This window comes from Microcaecilia unicolor, chromosome 7 (assembly GCF_901765095.1).
Source record: "Microcaecilia unicolor chromosome 7, aMicUni1.1, whole genome shotgun sequence".
NCBI lineage: Eukaryota > Metazoa > Chordata > Amphibia > Gymnophiona > Siphonopidae > Microcaecilia > Microcaecilia unicolor.
The window spans coordinates 226,177,786-226,203,917 of record NC_044037.1 but is presented as its reverse complement, the minus strand read 5'-3'; the positions used below and the strand labels follow the sequence as shown (position 1 = coordinate 226,203,917).

At 45.1% G+C, this 26,132-nt stretch overlaps 1 protein-coding gene across 1 annotated transcript in view; it reads right to left on the bottom strand.

The window, feature by feature from the left end:
- LOC115473968 (neurabin-1-like) overlaps positions 1-26,132 on the bottom strand; it is a 337,573-nt gene that overhangs the window by 192,857 nt on the left and 118,584 nt on the right. The window contains exon 8 of the mRNA XM_030209200.1: positions 14,797-14,850. Coding sequence (XP_030065060.1) covers positions 14,797-14,850 — 54 coding nt within the window. The remainder of the gene's footprint in view (positions 1-14,796; positions 14,851-26,132) is intronic.

Sequence of the window (26,132 nt, the reverse complement as noted above, 5' to 3'; positions counted from 1 at the left end):
AGCAGCAGCTAAAGGCAACAACATAATATTGAATAAGGCTGGTGAAAGTGGGGAGCCCTGCGGAACCCCACAGGAGGCCTTCCACGGATCAGAAGTAACTGAGTTCACTGAGACCTGGTAAGTTCTTGTTGTTAAAAAGCCCGCGAACCAGTGTAAGACAGGACCTCCTATACCAAGAGTCCAGCAGATGAAGCAAGATTTCATGGTCCACCATATCGAAGTCACTAGACATGTCAAATTGAAGCAGTAAAACCTTCCGACCAATGGATAGCTCTTGCTTAAAGTTAGATAAGAGGGTGACCAGGACAGTCTCGGTGCTATATTGAGCTCGGAAACCAGACAGAGGGGTGTAGGATATCGAAGGCAGTCAGGAAGTCGTTGAGCTGGATGTTGACCATACTCTCCATTAACTTGGTAACTAGGGGAATCGAAGCCACTGGGCGATAGTTAGAGACGACGTCTGGTTTAATGTTTAGATTCTTCGGAACGGGTGAGAAGGATATTACCATGGCCTGGCGGGAAAGATCCAGCACTTAACATGAAGTTGAGGTAAGTAGTCAGATCTTCAACAAAACACTTCGGTGCAGCTTTCAGGAGATGAGTCGGACAAACATCCAATCTACAGGGTTTGTTGGAGAACTTAAGTAAAGCAGCGGTTACCTTGTCAAGTGGTAAGCGGGAGAATTTGGTCCAAATGTGATCTGCTGGGCAGACACCCGTTGGCATAGTCAAAGATTCCAGGAAGTCATCCACATCAGAGAGGCAGCTCACAGTTGAAGACCGTAGGGTCAGTATTTTCTCATTGAAATAAATTGCAAGTTGGGAAGCAGAAGGAAGATCAGCACTGGAGAATTCTAGAGTACGGGTATCAAGGAAAGAGTTTATCAGCTGGTATATCTTTGTGATGTCCCGGCCAGCAAACTGTAGTGTAGCAGAAAAGTACTTTCGCTTTGCTTGACGGATGGCATACTTATACCTGCGGTGACTGCCTTTCCAAGCACCCAACTCAACATTCGACTTCCGCCAGGCTCTTTCCAGACGTCTAGTCTCTGTTTTTAAGGCTCTGAGATCAGCCGAGAACCAGGGTGTAGAGTTGCGGATGTGGGAAGTCTTGAGATGGGTAGGTGCAACATGGTCCAGCACAACCTTGCAGTGGTTCTCCCAGTCAGAGAGATAGGTTGGCGTGGTTGGCTGCAAGTCCACGCCGCAACTGTAAAGGGACTTCCAGAACAGGCTGGGATCAATGACGCCTCTAGTGTTGTATTGTTGGATTTGATGGGGCTGGGGGAGGCCTGAGGTTTGCCAACGCAAGGAAAACTGCAACTTAAAGTGGTCCGACCAAGTCGTTGCATACCAGCCAACCAAATGGTCCAGATCAGACTCCTCAAAATACTCTGAACAGACTGAGTCTGTCTGCCCCAGCTCAGTGAGATCCTGCCCATGCCCCGAAGGGTGCCAAGGTACAGCTCTAACCCCTCAGGCTCTGGAAGCTTGCTAACTCGATGTTGAGGGTGATACTGCATGGGTTGACTGTGATGCCTGTTAAGGTGCCGGTGAAGACTACTCTGGAGGCAGAATCTGGCACTCAGGCCGCCCTGAAGCTAAAGATGCAGCTGGCTCAAGTGTCCTCAATGCCCGAGTGGAGTGCAGCTGGAACATCTGTGCCAGCCCTTCCCTAAGCATGGCTCGGGTACCTCTCAGAAAACAGGCACTGGCAAAGGCTGGAGAGCCTGTTCACAAATAGCCTGGACAAGTGTTGCTGTCAAGCCGGAAGTGGGAAGCTGGTTGTCCGAACACTGGTACACCAACACCTCCACTAAAAATGGGGAGTGGTCCTATCAGTACTGCGCTTCTTGGGTAACAGTGACTTGGATGTTCCAGTACTGCCAGTACCATGCTTTGAAAAGGACCGAAAATGATGCTTGCCACTCAGCACCGTGGTCCATCAGTGCTAATGTTGAACCCGTACATGTCCTCTGTGTTGGGTATGACGCTGACTGGTCCTGGGGCCTGCTATCAATGCCCGATCCAGAGCACTCCCAGTGGTTGATACAGTCTGTGAAGCGATCGAGGTCGATGCTTTTGGTGCTGATGTCAATGGACCTGCGTTCGAGGAGCCAAAAGTTTCTCCTCCTGGATATGACACACTTTCCAGCTTATTTTCAAAAGAGAAAAACGCCTATAGTGCGACCTAAATCGGGAGATAGACGTTTGTCTCGCAAAGGCGCCCAAATCGGTATAATCGAAAGCTGATTTTGGCCGTGTCCAACTGCACTCCGTCGCGGAAACGAATAAAGTTGATGGGGCGTGTCGGAGGCGTGGTGGAGGCGGAACTGGGGCGTGGTTATCAGCCGAGGAGAGATGGGCATCTTTAGCTGATAATCGAAAAAAAAAAAAGGCGTTTTTACTGCGATTTTGGGTCACTTTTTGTGGACCCTTTTTTTTCACGAACAAGTCCCAAAAAAGTGCTCCAACTGCCCAGATGACCACTGGAAGGAATCGGGGATGACCTCCCCGGACTCCTCCAGTGGTCACTAATCCCCTCCCACCAAAAAAAACCCACTTTAAAAACTTTTTTTCCAGCCTGTATGCCAGCCTCAAATGCCATACCCACCTCCATGACAGCAGAACGTGTTCGATCCTGTCACAGCCTTTCCCTAGGTCAGATGTGGCTCTCGGGTGCAGTACAGGGTCACATCAGCATTGCATTGTGGTGGGTGTAGGGTAGTGGGCTCCGTGATTTCATTAGCTTGTGTTACAGTCTCAAGATGTTGGTAGTTGGTAGGCTCTTCTCCCATGGTGCTTTTCCCCCTGCCTACTGGGTCAGAGTGTGCCCTGTTGTGTTTCCTCTTGTAGTCCATGCGGTAGTGGCCATTTTTGTAAGCCAGTTTTAGTTCCCTTTCCTGTGTTAGCCACGTTAGACAACTTAGTTCTTACCTTGAATGTGGCTGAAAGAGGGCATTGTACACCATTCTGCCAGCTCTGACCTACTGCTCATCTCAGTACCAGGGAGACTCGTTGCGAGTGGGGCACAACCTCTGATCTGCAGTTAACTGTGAGTAAAGGCGGTTATTCCAATAAAGGACATTTTCAGAGAAATTAGTCTTCAGGTGTCAACTGCTGTGCCAATGTTATATAGCAGCAACCAGTCCTAGAGGCCTACGTGTATGCAGGTCCCTGGAGCACTTTTAGTGGGTACCGCAGTGCACTTCAGCCAGGTGGGCCCCAGGCCCATCCCCCCCCCCCCCCCCCCCACCACCTGTAACACTTGTGCTGGTAAATGGGAGGCCTCCAAAACCCACTGTACCCACATTTAGGTGCCCCCTTCACCCCTAAGAGCTATGGTAGTGTTGTACATTTGTGGGTAGTGGGTTTTGGGGGAGGGGGTTGGGAGCTCAGCACCTGTGGTAAGGGAGCTATGCATGTGGGAGCTTTTTCTGAAGTCCACCGCACTGACCTAGGGTGCCCAGTTGGTGTCCTGGCATATCAGGGGGGCCAGTGTACTATGAATCGTGGCCCCTCCCACAACCAAATGGCTCGGATTAGGACGTTTTTGAGCTGGGCATTTTTAGTTTCCAATATCGCTAAAAAAAACCAACAAACGCCCAGCTCAAAAACGTCTATTTTTTTCAAAAATACGGTTCGGCCCGCCCCTTCACGGACCCATTCTCGGAAATAAACGCCCATGGAGATAGGCGTTTCTGTTCGATTATGCCCCTCTTTGTGTCCTCAAAAGCAGTACCTAAAAATATAAGGAAAAAGAGATTAGCCTTTATAAAATAAAAAAGAGATCGCAGAAAGAGGAAGGCAGGCAACAATATCTGGAAAAGCTAAGAGAAGCTGGTAGAGTAGTCAGGAAACCAGAGATGCAAATGGAAGAAAAAATAGCCAATACGGTAAAATGGGGGGGGGGGGGGGGGGGGGGGAAACAAAGACATTTTTTAGATATGTTAGTGATAAGAGGAAGTACACAAGTGGCATTGTGAGACTCAAAGGAGAAGAGAAGGAATATGTAAAAGATAAGGTGGAACTGCTTAACAAATATTTCTGTTCCGTGATGACAGCTGAAGGGCCAGGAGCAGGACCACAGAAGACAAACAAACAGGAATGAAAGGGTAGTAATCCTTGAATGATTTTCAGAAGACTCTGTTTGTAAAGAGATGGCTAACCTAAAAGGTAGACAAAGCAACAAAGCAATGGGGCCGGATGGCATACATCCGAGGGTATTGAAGGAACTTAGGGAAGTTCTAGCGGCTCCCCTGGCCGACCTTTCTAATGTTTCTCTAGAGTTGGGAGTGGTCCCGGAGGACTGGAGAAAAGCAAATGTGGTCCCCCTTCACAAAGGCAGAAGTAAGGAAGAGGCTGGGAACTACAGGCCGAAGTCAAACTTCTGTGGTAAGTAAATTAATGGAAACGCTTTTTAAAAAACAGAATAGTTTTTGGAATCCAATGAATTTCAAGACCCAAGGCAACATGGTTTCATTAGAGACAGGTTGTGTCAGACAAACCTGATTAATTTCTTTGACTGGATGACCAGAGAGTTCGATCAAGGGAGAACGCTAGATGTGGTGTATTTAGGTTTTTGCAAAGCCTTTGACAGTTCCACATGGATGACTAATAAATAAACTGAGTGCCCTTGGTATGGACCTTAAAGTGACTGACTGGATTAGGAACTGCTTGAGTGGAAGGCGACAGAGGGTAGTGGTAAATGGAGCTCATTCTGAGGAAAAAGATGTTACCAGTGGTGTGGCCAAACAGGTGGAAGAGGTGACGGCAAAAGCTAGAAGGATGATTAGGGAGAGGAATAGCCAGTAGGAAAAAGGAGGTGATGATGCCCCTGTAGAAGACTCTGGTGAGACCTTATTTTTGAATATTGTGTACAACTCCAGAGACTGCACCTTCAAAAAGATATAAACAGGATCGAGTCGGTCCAGAGGGTGGCTACTAAAATGGTCAGTGATCTTTGTCATAAAGCATATGGGGGTAGACAAAGATATCAATATGTATACTTTGAAAGAAAGGCAGGAGAGGGAAGATATGAGAGAGATATTTAAATACCTATGTAGCATAAATGCACACAGGAGGTGTGTTTCAATTGAAAGGAAACTTTGGAACAAGAGGGCATAGGATGAAGGTGAAAGGGGACAGACTCTAACCTAAGGAAATATTTCTTCAAAGAAAGGGTGGTGAATTTATGGAATTACCTATCGGTGGAAGAAGTGGAGACAAAAACAGTACCTGAATTCAACAGAGCTTGGGAAAGTACATAGGATCTTTAAGGAAGTGATAGGGAGAGTAGACGGCATGGATGGGCAGACTGGATAGGTCATATGGTCTTTATCTGCCTGTATTTTTCTATCTTTCAAATGCATTTTTAAACAGAGAATCATCCTGTTGGTTAGGCCCTAAGCACCCAATGCACTAATTGCATGGGTCTGTTATAGAAATCACCCCATTATATTGGGTGCAACTCTTGAAATCACTGGAGGATCTTAGATACCAAGAAAAGAATCATGACCAAATTAAACTCAATCTTGAGAACAAATGGGACATAACTCAAATCAAGGCAGGTATTCAGGCTGAAGTGGACCTAAAGATAAAAAAGAAAGAAGTATGATTTAACAGGGAAAGGTACAGAAACTAAAATATTGAAGAAAAATAAGTAAAAGGAGATAAAGGTCCACACTCAAGACACTTGAAACAGCGAAGCAAAAAATGCGCTGAAGGGAAATCGCAAAGATGTGTCCTCCTAGCTCCATGGAAGAGAATGATGGACCCTCGCTTGCATGCCAGGTAGGAAGGCACCCGTGCGTGCACGACGGAACACTGCTAGAACTTTCTTCAGCTAATACATGCTAGGCAGCGTTCGCACTCTGCTCTGTTGGATGACGTCACCCACATATGAGAATACAACTGGCCTGCTTGTCCTCATAAAAAAGATGAGTTACATTATTTCTATCAACACATTTTGTTAACCAACTGGTTCATACTAAAATACAGAGCAGGCATGCAATTTTGGTAACATTAACATTTTTAACCTTTATGGTAACCAATGTCTATCACTCAGCAACAGTAAAAACAAAATACATGCGAAAGGCAATTCTATAAACTAGATGCTCACATTTATCTGCTTGTGTGCGCACACAGGCATGTAAACAGTAATATTCTGCCTAAGTGCTATTCTAAACGTAACTGCTTAAACTTGTGTAGCTTATATTTAGAAAGGGGCATACATGGGACTGAGCATGGGACAGGGGTACGAGTCTGACTTATGCACACAACTTACAGATACTTTAAATTCACCAACTCTAGATGTTATGCGCACTGATACCAGATTATACTAGTATTCTTTAACAGAACCTACGCATCTAAATGGAGGCACCCAGTTATAGAATTACTCTCCAAATGTTTTTATTTTTAATATTTGTGGACTACTAGAGACAAATCTTACAATGACTTTCCGCAGAGTCTGACTTTTTTTCAAATTCTTCTCGTTTTGTGTAATTTGTGATAAGTTAAAAATACACACACACTTATGTTTTTGCTTTGTCTGTCTGAAAATGACACCTCAGGCAGCGGAGCAGCATCATGCAGGCAGAAAACATACATGTAAAAACAAAAGTGCTAGTGGGGAAAGACCACTGCACTACCAGTCCAGCTGTGTTCAACCCCCACCAGGCAAAGAAGGGGAGCAGCTGTTGGCAGTAAAAGTAGCAACAGGACTATCAGAGTTTGCTATGCTTCACTCACCAGCCAGAGACAAAAAAAGAACAAATGGTGGCAAACACAGCACAACTAGCAAGGTTTCCCAAGCTAACAGCCAAAAAAGAGCCACCAGTAGCTGGATCAAGGCTAGAAGGTTCCCCAAACATTACCAGCTCAAGACAAGGCTGTGCCAGGAAATCAGTACCCTGATGGAGGAGCCAAATCCTACCTCCAAGCCCTCAAGTGTTTCAATACCTCCGATACATCACCCTCCACATTCTCAAAACCCTCCACTTCCAAACACATTATCCACCACCCCTGCCTACACAGATACACCCCATGCCTCATCCTCAGTCTAACAGCCTCCTCTTATATAACCCTTTCCCATCTCTCCTGAGAGAGACATATTTATCCAGAACACATGCACACTAAAACCAAGCTTGAAATTTCCTTAACAGGTCGAGGTAGATATTTCCGGTGACTGGTATTGAATATCCGGTTTATTTTTGGCCGGTTTAAACTTAACCGGCTAAGTTGATATTCTGAGACAGCTAGTTAAGTTTAAACTGGCCAAAGATATTCCATATATTTAAGGAGCCCGATGTGGCTGCTTACAATAGCCAGCTATGCACTGAATAGTCAGAGATTAGTGGCTATATCACGTGATCTAGCCAGTTACGTCCCAGTCACTAACCAGGAATATTCAGTGGGGGATAACCGGCTAGCACTAAATATCACCAGATACCCAGTTAAGTGTCATTTACTGGCCAGGTGTCGTTCTTGGCCGGTTAAATGCTTTTGAATATCGGGAGGAAAGAGCATTGGAAACAATTATAAAAAAGCGAACAAGGTAATCCATCAATTTTGATCTACAGGAAGAAAATTTGAGTATCTGGAGCAAGTTAGAAAACCAAACATACCAGATCAATATTTTCAAAGAACTATCCAAGAAAGTGAGCAGCTTTCATGAGAGAAAGAGAAACATGAAAACCCTCAAGGGAAAGGGGAAGGAGTAGAAGTGAGAAATAGGGCAAGGTGAATGGTAATCAAAAGGTGACAAAACAGTACAATTTTATGGTTTATCTATTAGATTGTAAGCTCTTTGAGCAGGGACTGTCTTTCTTCTATGTTTGTGCAGCGCTGCGTATGCCTTGTAGCGCTATAGAAATGCTAAATAGTAGTAGTAGTAGTAGTAATAATGTGATAGGAAACCCAGATCCTTGTGAAATCCTGCCAGATGGATGCCAAATATATCATCTTAACTTCAAAGGTCTTACATTCCCAGATTTTTTTTTAAAGTTACTTCTTAGCATTCTGACCATTATATAATTGGTGCTATACCCAGGTTCTGAAAAATGCTCACTCACACACGTTTAACTTTGGTTTGCTTTGGTGTCTATACGAGTTGATTCTTGAATTTAGCATCTGTCCCATTTCCTTCTTCACATTTTCTGCATCAGCTTAGGCTTTTATCGGCCTCCCTGTGCCTTGTGATTGGAATAAAAACAACTGCTTTGCTTAACAGGTAATTGGAGGGGCGTTATGAATCACAAGAAATGATGCATTTTCAATTAGAGGCCCAATGTTGTGGAATAATTAGCCTGAGAAATATTATGAAATTATTTTTAAGAAGCAGCTGAAAACAGTTTATTCAAGTTTTATGTTTTATTTTTTTTTTTTTTAGCTCCTTTTCTCATATAACGCATGTCAATGACTAAGTTTTTTTTTTTTTTTTTTTGTTACATTTGTACCCCGCGTTTTCCCACTCATGGCAGGCTCAATGCGGATTACATATTGTATACAGGTACTTATTTGTACCTGGGGCAATGGAGGGTTAAGTGACTTGCCCAGAGTCACAAAGCTGCCTGTGCCTGAAGTGGGAATCGAACTCAGTTCCTCAGGACCAAAGTCCACCACCCTAACCACTAGGGTTTGTTTTATTGTAACCCGCCTAGAAATGTTTTAAATAAACTGAATATATACACCATTTGAGGAATAGGATCAGTAGGTCCCTTATATTAAATATTTTTCCCAAGTGGGTAACTGTGGGGTCCTGTGACAACTTGCGGCTTGGTACATTGCAGGGACTTGTGTCATTCTCTTCTTTTTGAGCTTCTATTGGGAGTTTATTTTTCACTCATTTTTGCTTATGATTTGTTGGTTGTCAGAAAGCCAACATTGGTGGAGCTGGGAATATTTTTTTTAATAATACATCCTCCTGGAGTACTGAGAAAATCATAAAAGATTTACAGCCAGTTTTTCTTTCTTTGGATTGTATGTCACTACAAGAGGGACAGACTGAGGTTTTCTTTTCTTTGTACTACAGTAGGTTTTCTCTATGTGTATACAGCATGCACTGTGAGCGCGCTTTCAACTCTTCTGTGTGTAATTGCTACAGCACCTCCTTTGACTGCAGGTTTGATGGTAATGTTTTGGTTATTTCATAGGCTTTTTATAGCCACTTTTTCTAGTACAGAAAGGTTGTATAGAATTTTTGTTTTCCGTAAAGCTGTGATTTCACCTTGTCAAACTCTGTCAGTGATTTCCAACCTTTTTTTTTAATCTCGCGACACACTTACGAGGCACAAAAATTGTTAAAGCACACCACTGGAATATAACCCATCCCTGCCCATCCCCATCCATACCTGAAACCTTCAGTAGTACTTATTTCATTTAATTATGCTACTGAAATACATTAGAGCACCAATATACCTGCTACTGGGAAACTGGAGCAGGACGGACTGTTACAGATTCCTACACAAACACCACATACCAGCAGAATCCTTCACCTCAGTTGCAGATGCAAACATGACTTTCACCTGATACAAAATAGGGAACCGCAAAAAAAAAAAAAAAAAAAAAACATGCAAAAACTAAAAGCAGAGATTGTGGATTCTACATATCTTGCAACAACGGAAAAATAGAAAGAAATGCACCTCCTCCTGTACTGTGCTAAATAAAGCCAACAGATGTAAATTCTCAACACCAACATAATTCAATCACTAAACTTAAAATAAAATCATTTTTCCTACCTTTGTGGTCTGGTGAATTTATTAATCCAATCATCTTGTTCCCAATCTTTGGTTCTCCATCCCGCTGTCTGTGCTCTTAACTCTGTTTCCAGGGCCTCCTTTCCATTTGCAAATTTTTTTCTCACCTAATGCCCTCTGTCTGTTTGGCACTGATCTTTCACATTCAGCTTTCATGAATTTCTCTGCCGCCTCCTCAAATCTATCTTGTTTTCCCTTTCTCTTCCCTTCATGTGCAGTCTGTCTCCCCTCTTCCATAGTAACATAACATAGTAGATGACGGCAGATAAAGACCTGCACGGTCCATCCAGTCTGCCCAACAAGATAACTCATATGTGCTACTTTTTGTGTATACCCTACTTTTGATTTGTACCTGTGCTCTTCAGGGCACAGACCCGTATAAGTCTGCCCAGCACTATCCCCGCCTCCCAACCACCAGCCCCGCCTCCCAACCACCAGCCCCGCCTCCCAACCACCGGCTCTGGCACAGACCGTATAAGTCTGCCCAACACTATCCCCACCTCCCAACCACCAGCCCCGCCTCCCACCACCGGCTCTGGCACAGACTGTATAAGTCTGCCCAGCACTATCCTTGCCTCCCACCACCGGCTCTGGCACAGACCGTATAAGTCTGCCCAGCACTATCCCCATCTCCCAACCACCAGCCCCGCCTCCCGATCTTGACTAAGCTCCTGAGGATCCATTCCTTCTGCACAGGATTCCTTTATGCTTATCCCACGCATGTTTGAATTCCGTTACCATTTTCATTTCCCTTCCCTTATGTGCACGTCTCCCCTCTTCCAGTCCCTTATGTGCATATCTCCCCTCTTCCCTTCATGTTCAACCTGTCTCCCTTCTTCCCTTCCCTTATGTGCAGCATGTCTCACCTCTTCCCTTATGTGCAGAATGCCTCACCTCTTCCCTTCCCTTATGTGCAGAATCTCACCTCTTCCCTTCCCTATATGTGCAACATTTCACTCATTTTCGCTGTAATATTTTCTTCTCCTCCTTCATTCCCTGCAGGTCGTTGAGCACTCTCTCTCCCCCCTCCCTCCCCCGTCCAGTGACCTCCCTGCCCAACACCTCTCGCTCCCCTTGCCCCCTGATGCAGCACAGTCCTCCCTCCTTGCCCCTCATGCAGAACTTCTCTCCTTCCTTGACCCCTTGTGTCAGTCTTCAAAATTATTTCCCAAGTTTGCTTTTCCATTTCTTCTCTCTTCTCTAGTTTTCTTCTTTTCCTTCTCTACATCTATCTGCCACTGATCTGTTTTTTTCCATTCTGTCTTCTCTAGCACCTGCCCACTGTGTCCCCACCTCTCCCCATGTCCCTAACCCCTTCTACTAACCAGCTCTTTCCCCTCATTCAAGGGCAGGTATCTCTATAGATTTTTCTCTTTCCATCTTTGGGTCCAGCAACTTTCCCACTCTTCCCTCTGCTCATCTGCCTTCCCCCCTCCCCCAGCATCTCTCTCTCTTTCTCTCTCCCTCCTTCCCTTTATTACTCCAGCCTCTCTCCCACTGTTTCTCACTGATCTTTCTCTTATCTCCAGGTCACTTCTTACTCCCCAGCATCTCTTTCCCTCCCTGCCTGTTGGTCATGCATCTTCGTTTCCCTGCCCACCTGTACTGCTCTACTCAGCTGATGGGCATCTTCCACCCACAACAGCGACCCCATCCCCTGAACAGGCACATGCCATCCTTGCCCCTCCCTGAATTTGCATATTCCACCTACACCCCCCCCCCCCCCAAAAAAAAGCATCTTCCACCCACGCCAGTTCCCCACCCAGAACAGGCATCTTCTACCAGTGCCCACCCACCCTGAGAATAAAACAGAATATAAATAGTGTACACGATAAAAGGATTGTTGAAATAAGGAGACCATTGCCCCTTATAATTGATAAGGATGAAGGTTAAAGAATAATTCAAGAAAATTAGATGTATTTGGAATGAAACAATGTAAAGTTGTTACCTGCCACTGTGTGCAAGTTGTGCAAACTAACAGCAAACACTGTGAATAGTCACATGGAAGGGGTGACTACTATTATAATAGGCATAATGTAAAGAAAGAAAATTGCAGTTTGACTGGAAGATATGAGTAAAGTGAATATATATAGAAGTATTTTTATGATTTATGAACGCTTGTATCCCACTGTTATTTATGACATTTATACCCCACATTAGCTCGAAATAGACTCCAGTTCAATGTGGCTTACAAGCAATAAAGTGAATAAAGCATAATGCATAGAATATAATACAAATTACAATAAGTTCAAGAAGCAAATTGATACATGTGCAGTAACCAGGGATTTAGACTATCTCAAGGACAAACAAATAATTAATGGTGGATAGTTGAGAGCATAATTAGAAAGGACTAGATGGGAAACGAGATTAAGAAAAGGGTGTGGGTAAAATTCAAATAGAGTTCTTTGTATTCAGAAAGGCCAGACTGAAGAAATGTGTTTTTAGAAGACTTCTAAAAGTTAGGTATTCATCTGTAAACCTGATTTGATTTAGGAAGAGAATTCCAAATTTTGGTGCCTTGATAGGAGAAATTAGCAGAGTGAATTATTTTATATCTCACATTCTTACAGACAGGGAAATGTAAGACGAGATATTTTCTAGATGACAAAACAGCATTACAAGGGGGTAATTCAATAACATAGTAACATAGGACAAGCAGGCTGCTTGTTCTCACGACTGGGGTATCCCTAGCTCTCAGGCTCACTCAAAACAAGAACCCAGGTCAATTGAACCTCGCAACGGCGAGGGCATAACAGAAATTGACCTACGAAGAACAACTAACTGAGAGTGCAGCCTGAACAGAACAAAATCGGGTCCTGGAGGGTGGAGTTGGATTCAAACCCCAAACATATTCTGCAGCACCGACTGCCCGAACCGACTGTCGCGTCGGGTATCCTGCTGGAGGCAGTAATGTGATGTGAATGTGTGGACAGATGACCACGTCGCAGCCTTGCAAATCTCTTCAATAGTGGCTAAGTGGGCCACTGACGCTGCCATGGCTCTAACACTATGAGCCGTGACATGACCCTCAAGAGCCAGCCCAGCCTGGGCGTAAGTGAAGGAAATGCAATCTGCTAGCCAATTGGAGATGGTGCGTTTCCCGACAGCGACCCCCTTCCTATTGGGGTCAAAAGAAATAAACAATTGGGCGGACTGTCTGTGGGGCTGTGTCCGCTCCAGATAGAAGGCCAACGCTCGCTTGCAGTCCAATGTGTGCAACTGACGTTCAGCAGGGCGGGTATGCGGTCTGGGAAAGAATGTTGGCAAGACAACTGACTGGTTAAGATGGAACTCCGACTCCATCTTTGGCAGGAACTTAGGGTGAGTGCGGAGTACTACTCTGTTGTGATGAAATTTGGTATAAGAAGCATGAGCTACCAGGGCTTGCAGCTCACTGACTCTACGAGCTGAAGCAACTGCCACCAAGAAAATGACCTTCCAGGTCAAGTACTTCAGATGGCATGAATTCAGTGGCTCAAAAGGAGGTTTCATCAGCTGGGTGAGGACAATGTTGAGATCCCATGACACTGCAGGAGGCTTGACAGGGGGCCTTGACAAAAGCAAGCCTCTCATGAATCGAACGACTAAAGGCTCTCCAGAGATGGCTTTACCCTCGATAATGGTAAGCACTAATCGCACTAAGGTGATTCCTTACTGAGTTAGTCTTGAGACCAGACTCTGATAAGTGCAGAAGGTATTTAAGCAGGTTCTGTGCAGGACAAGAACGAGGTTCTAGGGCCTTGCTCTCACACCAAACGACAAACCTCCTCCACTTGAAAAAGTAACTTTTTAGTGGAATCCTTTCTAGAGGCAAGCAAGACATGGGAGACACCCTCAGACAGACCTAACGAAGCAAAGTCTACGCCCTCAACATCCAGGCCGTGAGAGCCAGAGAATGAAGGTTGGGGTGCAGAAGCGCTCAGTCGTTCTGCGAAATGAGAGTCAGAAAACACTCCAATCTCCACGGTTCTTCGGAGGACAACTCCAGAAGTAGAGGGAACCAGATCTGACGGGGCCAAAAAGGCGCTATCAGAATCATGGTGCCTTGGTCTTGCTTGAGCTTCAGCAAAGGTCTTCCCCACCAAAGGTATGGGAGGATAAGCATACAGGAGGTCATTCCCCCAATGGAGGAAACGACCGCACGGCCACAACGAAGCGCCCTCGCGGCTAACGACGACGAGGACACTTTTATTTTTTTAATTCGGTAGAAAAAAATACGCGAACGCGTACGCTAAACAGAAAAAAAGCCGCGGCTAGCCCGTAATCCGGGTTCCGGGGCTGACAAAGAGAGAAACGATAACACGTCTCCAGCGCGGAATAGAAAAAAACTGAGCGGGAACGGTCGCGCACGGGCGGGAAGACGGCAGCGCATGCGCGGTGGGCGTGCCCTGCGTGCGGGACCGCCCGCGAAGTTTTGTTACGGTTTGTGGGGGCTGCCGTGGACGTCAACCCAGTCGTGAGAACAAGCAGCCTGCTTGTCCTCGGAGAATTAGATGTTATACAACAGGGTCACATCAGGAAGGTATTCAGCAAGACTTGGGGAGAAAAAGTGTTCCCTCCCCCACAGAGACACACACAGCAACCCACCAGTCCATCTACTGTATTGCTTGTTGTGATCCCCTTTGTGTGTAGTTGTGTTGTTTCTGCGTGACAGAAGAGATGGTTATGAGGCAGTACTTTTGGGGGTGAGGGTAGTTGGAGGATGGAGGTAGTGGTGTATGTGTAAGAGGGGATTGCTGGGGGGGGGGGGGGGGGAGGGAAATAGTTTGAAAGGAGAAATTCTGTAACCGTTATGTTTTATTGTTTCTATGTTGCGCAGGTTAGAACTGCTTCTCCCATGGAAATAGGCCAACCTTTGAGAAGCATATTCCTCTGGAATTCTGTTTGATCTGGCCCATTTTTGAACTTGATGGGTCTTTTTCATCCCTGTCAAATTTTGTCCTGTTTCATTATCAGAGTTATTTTGCCCCCTTATGTATAGCTTTTGTCAACATGCTGGACTGGAAAGAATAAAGACAGAATATATTTAACTGAAACTTACCTTTTCTTTTAGCTGATTAACTTCAGCTGTAGTAACTGCATGTTTTAGTTGAAGCTAAAATTATTTAAAAAAAAAAAAAAAAAAAAAAACACACTGGTCAAGAACAGGACAATTTTATGCTTGTATATTTAATGCTCTGCTTCCTTGCTTATAGAGTTTAATGCTCTTCATCTAAAACATTACAAAAAATATATATATTCTGCAACATACTTCAATTTAATAAAACTAATAACACCCACCATTTCACCTAAGACTAAGAAAACAGTAGTCTGTTTGAAGGCTGTGACATATAAACTCTCACACACTGAAGTAGAGGAGTAGCCTAATGGTTATTGCAGTGAGCTGAGAACCAGGGGAACTGGGTTTGATTCCCACTGTGGATCCTTGGGACCCTTGGCAAGTTATTTAATTCTCCATTGCCCCAGGCACAAAAAAGCAAAACAAACAAAAAACAGATTGTGATACCAGCAGGGACAGATTAAGCACCTATATATAATGTTTAATAAAAATTTGATGGAGCGATAAATTTGAAGATACCAAGTCAAGGCAATTTACAAATAAAATCAATAAAAGTACAGACAGAAAATGAACTCCAATAACATAGCTAAACCAGGAAATGTCTTATAAGAGTAGATGTATGATTCTTGGCGATTTTGACAGCGTTCAAACAAAGTTTGCTAATAAGCAGTTCCTATATTCTAAGGTTCTGTTTTTGCACTTACTCGTATAAGACATTTCTTCTTGGAGTGAGCGACCCCCGAGGCAGACAGGTGTTTCCTGTCGAAACACAGCAGTGATGGGTCTGATGTATAAGTGGTGCCTAATAAAGACTTGTATTCTACCCATTTGGCAGCGAGTGCCTCCTTGGTTCACCCCTACTTCTTGGCCTGGATGTTTTACACGTAAGGGATCTTTATCCTATTTGGTGTTGCTCCAATAATATAGAACTGAATGTAATCACACAAGAAAAGGTCAATCAATCCAAGCACACAAGGATTACTTTATTGTTTACTAGTAAAAGAAGCCCGTTTCAGAGCAAATGAAACGGGCGCTAGCAAGGTTTTCGTCGCCAACACCCTCCTCCCTCCCTGGCCAACCCCTTCGTTGTTCTGGCATTGCTCTGCCCCCAACATCATGACGTTAGACGCGAAGGTGGGGCCCGGAGCGATTTCCCACCCCCCCCCCCCCCCCGCCTCCCTGCCAACCCCTTTGTTGTTCTGCCATTGCTCCGCCCTCGAGGGCGGGGCCCAGAGCGATTCCCCCCCCCCCCCGCCTCCCTCCCCGCCAACCCCTTCGTTGTTCTGCCATTGCTCTGCCCTTGAGGGCAGGGCCCGGAATGATTTCCCACCCACCCCCGCCTCCCTGCCTCCCTCCCTGCCAACCCCTTCGTTGTTCTGCCATTGCTCCGCCCTCGAGGGTGGGGCCCAGAGCGATTTTGGTGGCTTCACCACCACGAACCTTCGAACCTTTTTGAAGGAAGTAAGAGCTTGGCTTCACTGACGTCAGTGTCCTCAGAACGTTGAGGGTGAGTGTTATTATAGTAGATTATATATACCGATTCTGGTTGCCAAGCAAATTCACACAATCCACACAAAAATCAGTAAAATCAGGAAAGGAACTCCATAAAATGACAGAAGAGAGAACAAATATCAGACACTCTAAAAAACTTACTCAGAGAGGAAAGCTAACCATTCAAACAAAAGTCTAAAATAGCTACTTAAACATACCAACATCCAACACACTCAAAAACACACTCAGAAAGGAGGAATCATCCATTTAAATAAGGTCTATAAAATACTCACATAAAGTGTCATTACCAAAGTATCCCACCTGTTTGCAGAAACCAGCTGAAGCACCTAACCACTAGGAGAATCAAACACTAATTAAAAAAAAGGTATGTTTTTAAGGCAGAGCAGTCCAAAAAAGCAGGTAAGACGTTTCCAAACACAGATGTTGAGGTAAGGAATTCCAGAGAGCAGGAGATAAGAAATAAAAGGCTGAGGAGCGAGTAGATTTCCATCTAGACTGAGGGAGGTGGGAGTACTAACCTGCTGTCTGCCAAGGATAGTTAGATTAGCCAAGTGTGAAGGAGATGTAGAAAGTCTTGTGTGTCAATGCTAATATTTTTAATTCTACGTTCTATCGGTAACCAGTGTAGTCGTTGAAGAGGAATAGCCAGATTGTACTTCCCAGCTGGACAAATGATGTGTCTAATTAATCGGCCAAAACTTGGGCGGGCGTAACCAAGCACAAACAAATTTAAACAAACCTAGTATACCAATAGCTTACAGTACTTTTAAAGCATTCAGAGCAGATTTGCTACATAAAGTCAAAGACCTCAGTGGCAACTCGTGTCACAAGAGCCAGAAATACTCTTGGCTTGCCTCCTCACTGGTCTGTAATTACTTTAAATTTTTACTTAAACTTTAATTAAACTTCATATTAGATGCAATTGTCCAAATATTTATGAAACATTTTGTTCAGCTTTTTATTAAAAAATAATGCTAATTAGCTTGTTTTCAAATTGTAGGATCACTGGCCAACATGCATGTTTCGCATCCAGCTGCATCAGGGTCCAGTCCTCAATGTGCACACCATATAATCACAATCATGTTACTTATATGTTCAAAGAAAAGTACTGGTTGACTACAGAACAAAAGATCACCTACAAATTATTACTTACTTATAAGGCATTTAAAGTGGGAGTTCCAAATTATTTGGCCTCTCACAATTCCATATACCCCAGCTAGAGGTTTATATTCAATAAATGATTTTCAACTGGTCCTTCCCGGACCACACCTACAAATTATTACTTACTTATAAGGCATTTAAAGTGGGAGTTCCAAATTATTTGGCCTCTCACAATTCCATATACCCCAGCTAGAGGTTTATATTCAATAAATGATTTTCAGTTGGTCCTTCCCGGACCACACCTCAAATCAACAAGACATTGTGCCTTTTATTTTACGGCTCCTGCTACATGGAATGATTTACTAGTTACTATATGTAGCATTACTTCTATTAAAGAAATTAAAAAGACTATGAAGAAATGGTTATTTGAACAAGATTTCTGACTCACAGGATTTCTGTATAAAGTGTCATTCTCTCCTTGTCAGTAAATTTTTCTCGTGAAGCATTCTTGAATTGATATAATTGGTTGTCGATTGGTTCTATTTTCTTTTCTGTGAATGTCTTTCCTATCCTATGATTATTGTAGTTCAGCATTTTTCAACCAGTGTGCAGCAGGAATCCCATGAGGATCCCCTCTACAGAAATATGCTGCATCTTCCACCTGCACCACATGTCCCCCGCCCAAATCAGCATCTTTCAACCCCCCCCCCCCCCCCCAGCAAGGTCCACTAACTTTTTATTCCTTTCTTTCTCCCCCAACGCTTTTCCAACCTTCTCATTCAGTACCAGCAGTGTCAGCGATCAAGGCAGGCTGATCCTGGAAGCTTTCTTTCTGCAGCTCCCATGTCCTCTGATTCAACTTCCTGTCCCCGCATAGGCGGGAGCTGCACAAAAAAGCTTCAGGGAGCGGCCTGCATGGATCACTGATGCTGCTAGCACTCAATGAGAAGGTTGAAAGAGAGTCAGAGAGGAGAAAGGGGGGGGGGGAGCGGGCGCAGATAGATGCCAGTTTGGGGGGGGGGGGGTAGGAGTGGGTGGAAGATGCCAGTTCTGGGGGACATAGGCTTGGGTGGAACATGTTGGTTCAGGGAGGGAGCAAGGGTGGAAGATGCCGGTTCGTGGTGGAGGGCGCTAGAGTGGGTGGGAAGATACTGGGGAAGGGGCAAGGATGGAAGATGCTGGGTCTGGGGGGTGGGCTGCGCAGATGGAAGATACCTGCCTGCACTTAGGGGGGAGAGAGCAGAGCAGATCAGTACAGGGTGGGTAGGGAAACAAGGCAGGGAGGGAGGTGACCTGGAGATAGAGAGATTGGATAAAGTATTGAGAAAGAGTGGGAGAGAGGCCGGAGTAATGGAGGGAAGGGGAGAGACAGAGAGATGCTGGGGGGGGGGGGGGGGGGGGGGAGGAGGCAGGTGAGAAGAGTGGGAAAGTCACTGGACCCAAATATGAAAAGAGAAATATAAAGAGATGCCAGCCCTTGGATGAGGGGAAACAGCTGAAAAGTAGAAGGGGCAGGGACACAGAGGGAGGGGGAGGGACACAATGGGCAGGTGCTACAGAGAACAGGATGCAGAGGGAATTATGGTGGATAAAGAGAGAGAAAAAATGTCAAATGGACTGGAGACTCTTGAAAGAGCAGAAGATGGGACTCAAGGCTAGGGAATCAGAGCAGATGACTGGGAATTGGGGACTGAGTTGAGGCGCATTTAGGGGAGGACTATGGATGGAAGAGATGGAGAGAGACTTTTGAGGGGACAGGGAGGATCTGGCAATTAGTGGGTAAGAGTGAGGGTGTGTTGATGGGTTGGCAGAATGAGTGAGGATGTGTAATGGTGAGGGGGTAAGACAGAGGGGATGAACTGGGGGGGGGGGGGGGGGGGGGGGGGGGGGACTGAGACATATTGTAAATGACCTGATAGACTAGAGAGAGGATGAAAGGCATTGAAAAGGGATGGGGTCCTGAGGAGGGATACTGGAGGAAGGGGATGATGGGTCTCTGAAAGGGAAAGGGGGGATGGGACTTGATATACCGCCTTTCTGTGGTTACAATCAAAGCGGTTTACATATTTTATACAGGTACTTATGTTGTGCCTGGGGCAATGGAGGATTACGTGACTTGTCCAGAGTCACAAGGAGCCGCAGTGGGAATCAAACCCAGTTTCCCAGGATCAAAGTCCACTGCACTAACCACTAGGCTGCTCCTTGAGTGGGGTGGAAATGGGGTTTAAAAAAGTGGTGAAAGAAACAATATGAGTGGGGCACAGAGTAAGAAATTAAAAGCATAGCGTGGAGGCAAGAGAAGAACGGAGAAATAGGGATGGAGCTGGGACTGGTGAGGAGATGAATGACGTGCCTGGTAGGTGAGGAGTTGAGAGGGATTGCACAGAGGCTATTGAGCAGACCGGATAGAATGTTCAGGTCTTTACCTGCCATCATCCACTATGTTACTATGAAATAGAGGACTAGGCAGAGAGACTAAGGGAGCAAGGGGAATTTTGGAGAGGGGATGAGAGGTAAAAATGAGGACACTAAAAAGAGGGTGAGAGAAAGAGAACTAGGGTAAAATCAAATAGGTAAATATAAAGGCAGAGAAGAGAAAAGTTGAAAAAAAAAACAGATCAGTGGCAGACAGATGTAGGGAAGGAAAAGAAGACGACTAGAAAAGAGAGAAGAAACGGAAAAGCAAACCTGAGAAATAATTTTGAAAACTGACACAAGAAGTCAAGGAGGAGAGAGGTGCAAGTAGGGAAGGCGGTGCTGGGCAGGGAAGTCAACTAGGAAAGAGAGAGATCCAATGACTTTGGTAAAGAGAGGGTGCATGGAGAGGGAAAGAGGTGCTGGACTGGGGGGCGGAGAGAGCTTCCAGGACCTGTAGGAAAAGAGAAGACAATACCACAGTGGAAAATGAGTGAAATGCTGCACGCCAAGGGAGAAGAAGAGGGGCGACAGGCTGCACATGAAGGGAAGAGGGGCGACAGGCTGCATATGAAGGGAAGAGAAAGGGAAAACAAGATAGATTTCAGGAGGCAGAGAAATTGATGAAAGCTGAAAATGAAATATCAGTGCCCAACAGACATAGGACAGGAGATGAGAAAAGAAATTGCAAATGCAAAGGAGGCCCTCTAAACAGAGTTAAGAGCACAGACAGAAGAAAGCAGAACCAAAGATTGGGAACAAGGTTGGAATAATAAAATCACCAGACCACGAAGGTAGGAAAAATGATTTTATTTTCAGTTTAGTGAATGAATTATACAGGTGATGAGAATTTAGTGCTGGAATTTAGATTTCATTACTTGTTTTTCCAATTCTTACAATCAAGGCAAGCTCCATATTCAGGAACAGTTAGATTGATTTCTTTTAACTATACAGAAACTGAAGAGCTCAATATGAGAAAACAAAGCATACTAAACAATAGGAGGCTAAGTTATACATAGGTATTCAGTCAAAGGTTAAAAAGAATGAAGGAAACTTGAATAACTGCATTCGAACTGAGATACCAGTCCACAAAGGGGTCCCAAAACATCAAAAGTGTGTAGCTACCAAGGGAGGAAGTGATGTCGCTGCCCTAGATGGCTACTTAAGCTGAAAGCTCCTCACCCCCCAAGCCTGTTGATTTTTAGCAGCCTATTTGATGTTGCGGAATGGTCTCTGGTACCTGGGACAGTTTCTAAAAGTAAGCTTTACCAGTACACGTGAATTTTAAGCAGCGGGGGTGAAAGTCTCTCAATTTTCCTACTTAGCAGCAGTATAGGCTCTGCGGCAAGACTCCGCAAAGATGATGGACGCTAGCACGAGTGATCACCACGAGGTGCCTCAGAGCGGAACCAGTGGATTACAACTCACAGACCAAGAAGCAACGGGTGCTATCTGCAAATGGTTGCAGGAAATCAGATCAGACCTTAAGGCTGTGTGGACTGAATTGAACACGCTGGGCTCTGATCTGTGGAGAAATATAGCTGAGCTGGGCAGGCGCATTGAAGAATCAGACTAGTGCCTCGAGGAACATTCTAAAGCCCTCTCTCCCTCATAGATAAGCAAATGGGGGAGTTAAAAGCACAGAATACAGAGCTGGCATTTAAAATAGAAGACCTGAAAATAGGTCATGAAAGTGCAATCTACACAAAAAGGGACTGCCAGAAACCCCAGAATACTTAGATTGTGAGTCAGTTGCACAGCGAGTAGTGAGCTCCTTATTATCGGACGGAGGGACGAAGGTTCCTCCGGAGCATATCAAAATTGTAATTTTTTTATTTATTTATTGCATTTGTACCCCACATTATCCCATCTTTTTGCAGGCATTGTTCCTTGGGGAAGGCATGGAATAATATAGTCAGAGACATAATAGTGCGCTTCCAGAGTTATAAGATGAAAGAAGCAATCTTAAAGGCCACCTGTAGTAAAGACGACTTTGGTTGGGACACTTACCAACTATATCCAAATATCAGGACTTAGCGGCATCCACTCTGCGGCGCCGAGAACTTCGCTTCCTCATCATCCAACTAAGGAAGCAAGGAGTGTTAAATCGGTGGCAATTTCTTTTTGCCTTGGTTTTCACCGCAAGAATCAACTGCAACGCATCCGTTTGAAAGAGGAGGCTTACCTGATTTACCCATGCCCTGACCAGAGTCCAGAAGGAGAGAAGGCTCAGCATGTAACCCAGAAGATTTGTGATTGTCCTAAATGGAAGAGGATTTCCAACAACAGACGCCATCGTCTGCAACGCCAGGGCTCTACGACAAGTCTGGCAGGAGCCCCCTTCTGATTAGAGTCTCTTTTGAACTGGACTTGATATGTCAGAGTGGAGGGGGTGATTATGAAAATTGATAATATGCTGTTTTCACTTGTATTGCCTGTTTGGGGTTTGATTAGGGTCTGGGTCATGCATTGAGTGGCTGAATGAGGCTTGTACTAACAGTATTTGATTCTTTGCTATTTTCTTTTATGATTTCTAGAGTTTTGCTAAAAAGCAAGGTATCCTATTCCAGAAATTCTAAGTACAGTCTGGTGGATATAGAGGATGTGAGACTATACTGGGCTGCTACTTTCAATAAGCTTAGTTTGGAGGTAAATGCATGGGGGGTTGGGGAGGGGGTGACCTCGCTCTTTCCTTCATACCTGGTCACATACCTTCTGGGAGAGGAACAGGATGTGTGTGTGTGGGGGGGGGGGGGGATGGCAGGAGGGATATACAGTGCAATCCACTTCAGTCCAAGGGTCTGGGACCAAAGAAATGCATGCAGTTAACCGGAGAGTGCACTTAACCGTTGTGACCCAAAGAAGCTTGACATCTGATAAACATATTTACAGTACTGTTTATTATTATACATACAGTATACAATCTCCGTTAACTGACATTAGACTTACTTAAAGTAATACTATATAATAAAACGCACCTCCAACATTCTGAAGCTGACTGCATGGCTGAGGCATTCCTGCTCTCTGTATCCATCTCCTGAATTGACATCACGTACTTCCGGGTTCATCACAAGCAGAAGTGACCAACCACATGAGGTTTCTCGGCTTCAGAATGTTGGAGGTGCATTCTATTAAATAGGATTGGTCAGTTCCTTGAAGCACAGCCACAGCTCAGCATTCTGCACAGTAACGCTCAGACACCAGAGAAAGAGAGGGGGGCCTGACACCAGAGAGAGGGGGGGGGGGGGGGGCTGACACGAGAGGGGGGAGGTATCTCTGTCACACACACACTCTCTTTCACAGACTCTCTCTCACACAGTATCACATTCACTCTCTATGTGTCACACAGTCACTCCCACACTCTCTTGGTCTCATATACTCAGTCTCACAGAGAGTCTGTCTCACACACACTGTATCTGTGTGAAACACACTCTCTCTCACACACACACACACTCACACATTCACTCTCACATACACTCTCTCAAACATACACACTCCGAGGAAAACCTTGCTAGCGCTCGTTTCATTTGTGTCAGAAACGGGCCTTTTTTACTAGTCAGTTATAGTCCTCTGTACACTAATGGGTCTGTGAGTTCCATAGACTACGTCTGCCAGACGGTAAAAACTGTCATAGCACTGACATCCAGTGGCCTCCAGATTGGCCCGCACGGTGTTGAGACTCTACAGCACTCTTGCAAAAGTGACAGGTGGAGGTTGTTGAATTTCGTCAGCATGTGCCTCACTGCTCATTTCATCCTCTGTTTCATCATCAGCAGTTGTTGCCTGCGTGTAGGCGCGTATCTCCACATCAGTGCTGTCATCGGCTGTTTGTAGATCATAATCAACAGCTACGTAGCGATGAAACTTCTCTTCAATAACACCGGCTGGGATGTCAATAACCAGTTCATCTGACGCGTTTGCAACAGCTGCATCTGTTTCGTCCCGCTCCACATCCTTAACAAAGCTTGCCCGCTTGTAGCAGTTCACAATGGTTGCCTGTGTAACATGATTCCAGGCTTCTTTCTGCATATGTAGGGAATCCAACAGTGATAGATTATGAGCCAGTTCAACAGCACGTTTATCCTAGCCAGTCTGGTCATCCATAATGCTCATCAGATGACGTAGCACAAGAGCCCGATAATGTTGTTTGAAATTGGCTATTATGCCCTGATCCATAGGTTAGATTAGAGCGGTAGTGTTTGGTGGTAGTAAGACCACCTTGATGTTAGACAGCTTGATATCATCCCTGTGTGTCATCACCGATGATACGCTGAAACCCTCTGCTCAGTGTGCGGCAGCAGCGGCAGCTAAAAAAGCAAACTGAACGTTAGGAATTATTAGGAAAGGAATAGTAAATAAAAATTAGGATGTTATAATGCCTTTGTATAACTCCATGGTACGACCACACCTCGAAAACAGTGTGCAGTTCTGGCCACTGCATCTCAAACAAGATATAGTGTAATTAGAAAAAGTACAGAAAAAGGCAACGAAAATGATAAAGGGGATGGTACAACTTCCTTATGAGGAATGGCTAAAGCAGCTAAGGCTCTTCAGCTTCAAGAAAAGATGGCTGAGGGGAGATATGATAGAAGTCTATAAAATAATTAGTGGAGTGGAATGTGTGGACATGACTTACTACTACTACTACTATTTAGCATTTCTATAGCGCTACAAGGCGTACGCAGCGCTGTACAAACATAGAAGAAAGACAGTCCCTGCTCAAAGAGCATACAATCTAATAGACAAAAAATAAAGTAAGCAAATCAAATCAATTAATGTGAACAGGAAGGAAGAGACGAGGGTAGGTGGAGGCGAGTGGTTACAAGTGGTTACTTGTCAAAAGCAATGTTAAAGAGGTGGGCTTTCAGTCTAGATTTAAAGGTGGCCAAGGATGGGGCAAGACGTACGGGCTCAGGAAGTTTATTCCAGGCGTAGGGTGCAGCGAGACAGAAGGCACGAAGTCTGGAGTTGGCAGTAGTGGAGAAGGGAACAGATAAGAAGGATTTATCCATGGAGCGGAGTGCACGGGAAGGGGTGTAGGGAAGGACGAGTGTGGAGAGATACTGGGGAGCAGCAGAGTGAGTACATTTATAGGTTAGTAGAAGAAGTTTGAACAGGATGCGAAAACGGATAGGGAGCCAGTGAAGGGTCTTGAGGAGAGGGGTAGTATGAGTAAAGTGACCCTGGCGGAAGACGAGACGGGCAGCAGAGTTTTGAACCGACTGGAGAGGGGAGAGGTGACTAAGTGGGAGGCCAGCAAGAAGCAGATTGCAGTAGTCTAAACGAGAGGTGACAAGGGTGTGGATGAGGGTTTTGGTAGAGTGCTCGGAAAGAAAGGGGCGGATTTTACGGATGTTGTAAAGAAAGAAACGACAGGTCTTGGCAATCTGCTGGATATGAGCAGAGAAGGAGAGAGAAGAGTCAAAGATGACCCCAAGGTTTCGAGCTGAGGAGACAGGGAGAATGAGAGAGCCATCAACAGAAACAGAAAACGAGGAGAAGTGTAGTTTCCTCAATAGTAACTTCAGGAAAGGAGGAAAGGGAATGAGGTGAAGGAGAGAGAGGGGAACGGACTAGTGGAGGGAGAGGTGGTGAGGTAGAGAAAGCAAGGTTTATCTTTTGAACCTTGTTGTGAAAGAATTCAGTTAGGGTCTGAGGAGATAATGAAGGGGGAGTTGGGGGAGGGGGCACCTTGAGGAGAGAGTTCAATGTGGTGAAGAGAAGTCGAGGATTAGAGCCAAGAGAGTTGGTCAGTTGGATATAACAATCCTGTTTGGCACATAAAAGAGCAGATTGGAAGGAGGTCAGCATGAACTTAAAGTGTAAGAAATCAGCAAGGGCCCAAGATTTCCGCCAGAGGCGTTCGGCGGAGCGGGCACAGGAACGTAGGTAGCGGATATTAGAAGGCAGCCAAGGTTGGGGTTTTGTACGCTTTACAGGGCTGGTCATCAAAGGTGCAAGAGTGTCTAAGGCAGAGGATAGAGTATTGTTGTAAGAAGAAACAGCCTTGTTGACAGACGTGGATGGTGCCACAGTAGAGAGGAGGTTTGAAACATGGGAGGATAGAGATGAAGGGTCAATATCGTGAAGATTCCCAGATAAATTAGATAAGATAGGACGGGACTGGGAGGGAGGAGATTTAAGTGTGAAAGTTATAAGATGGTGATTAGAGGAGGGAAGATCAGAGGCAAGGAAACTAGAGGGTGAACAGTTGGAGGAGAAGGGACTTATCAGGGGGACGATAAATGACCGCTATTCGAAGAGGCAGAGGAGAGAAAAGGCATATAGAG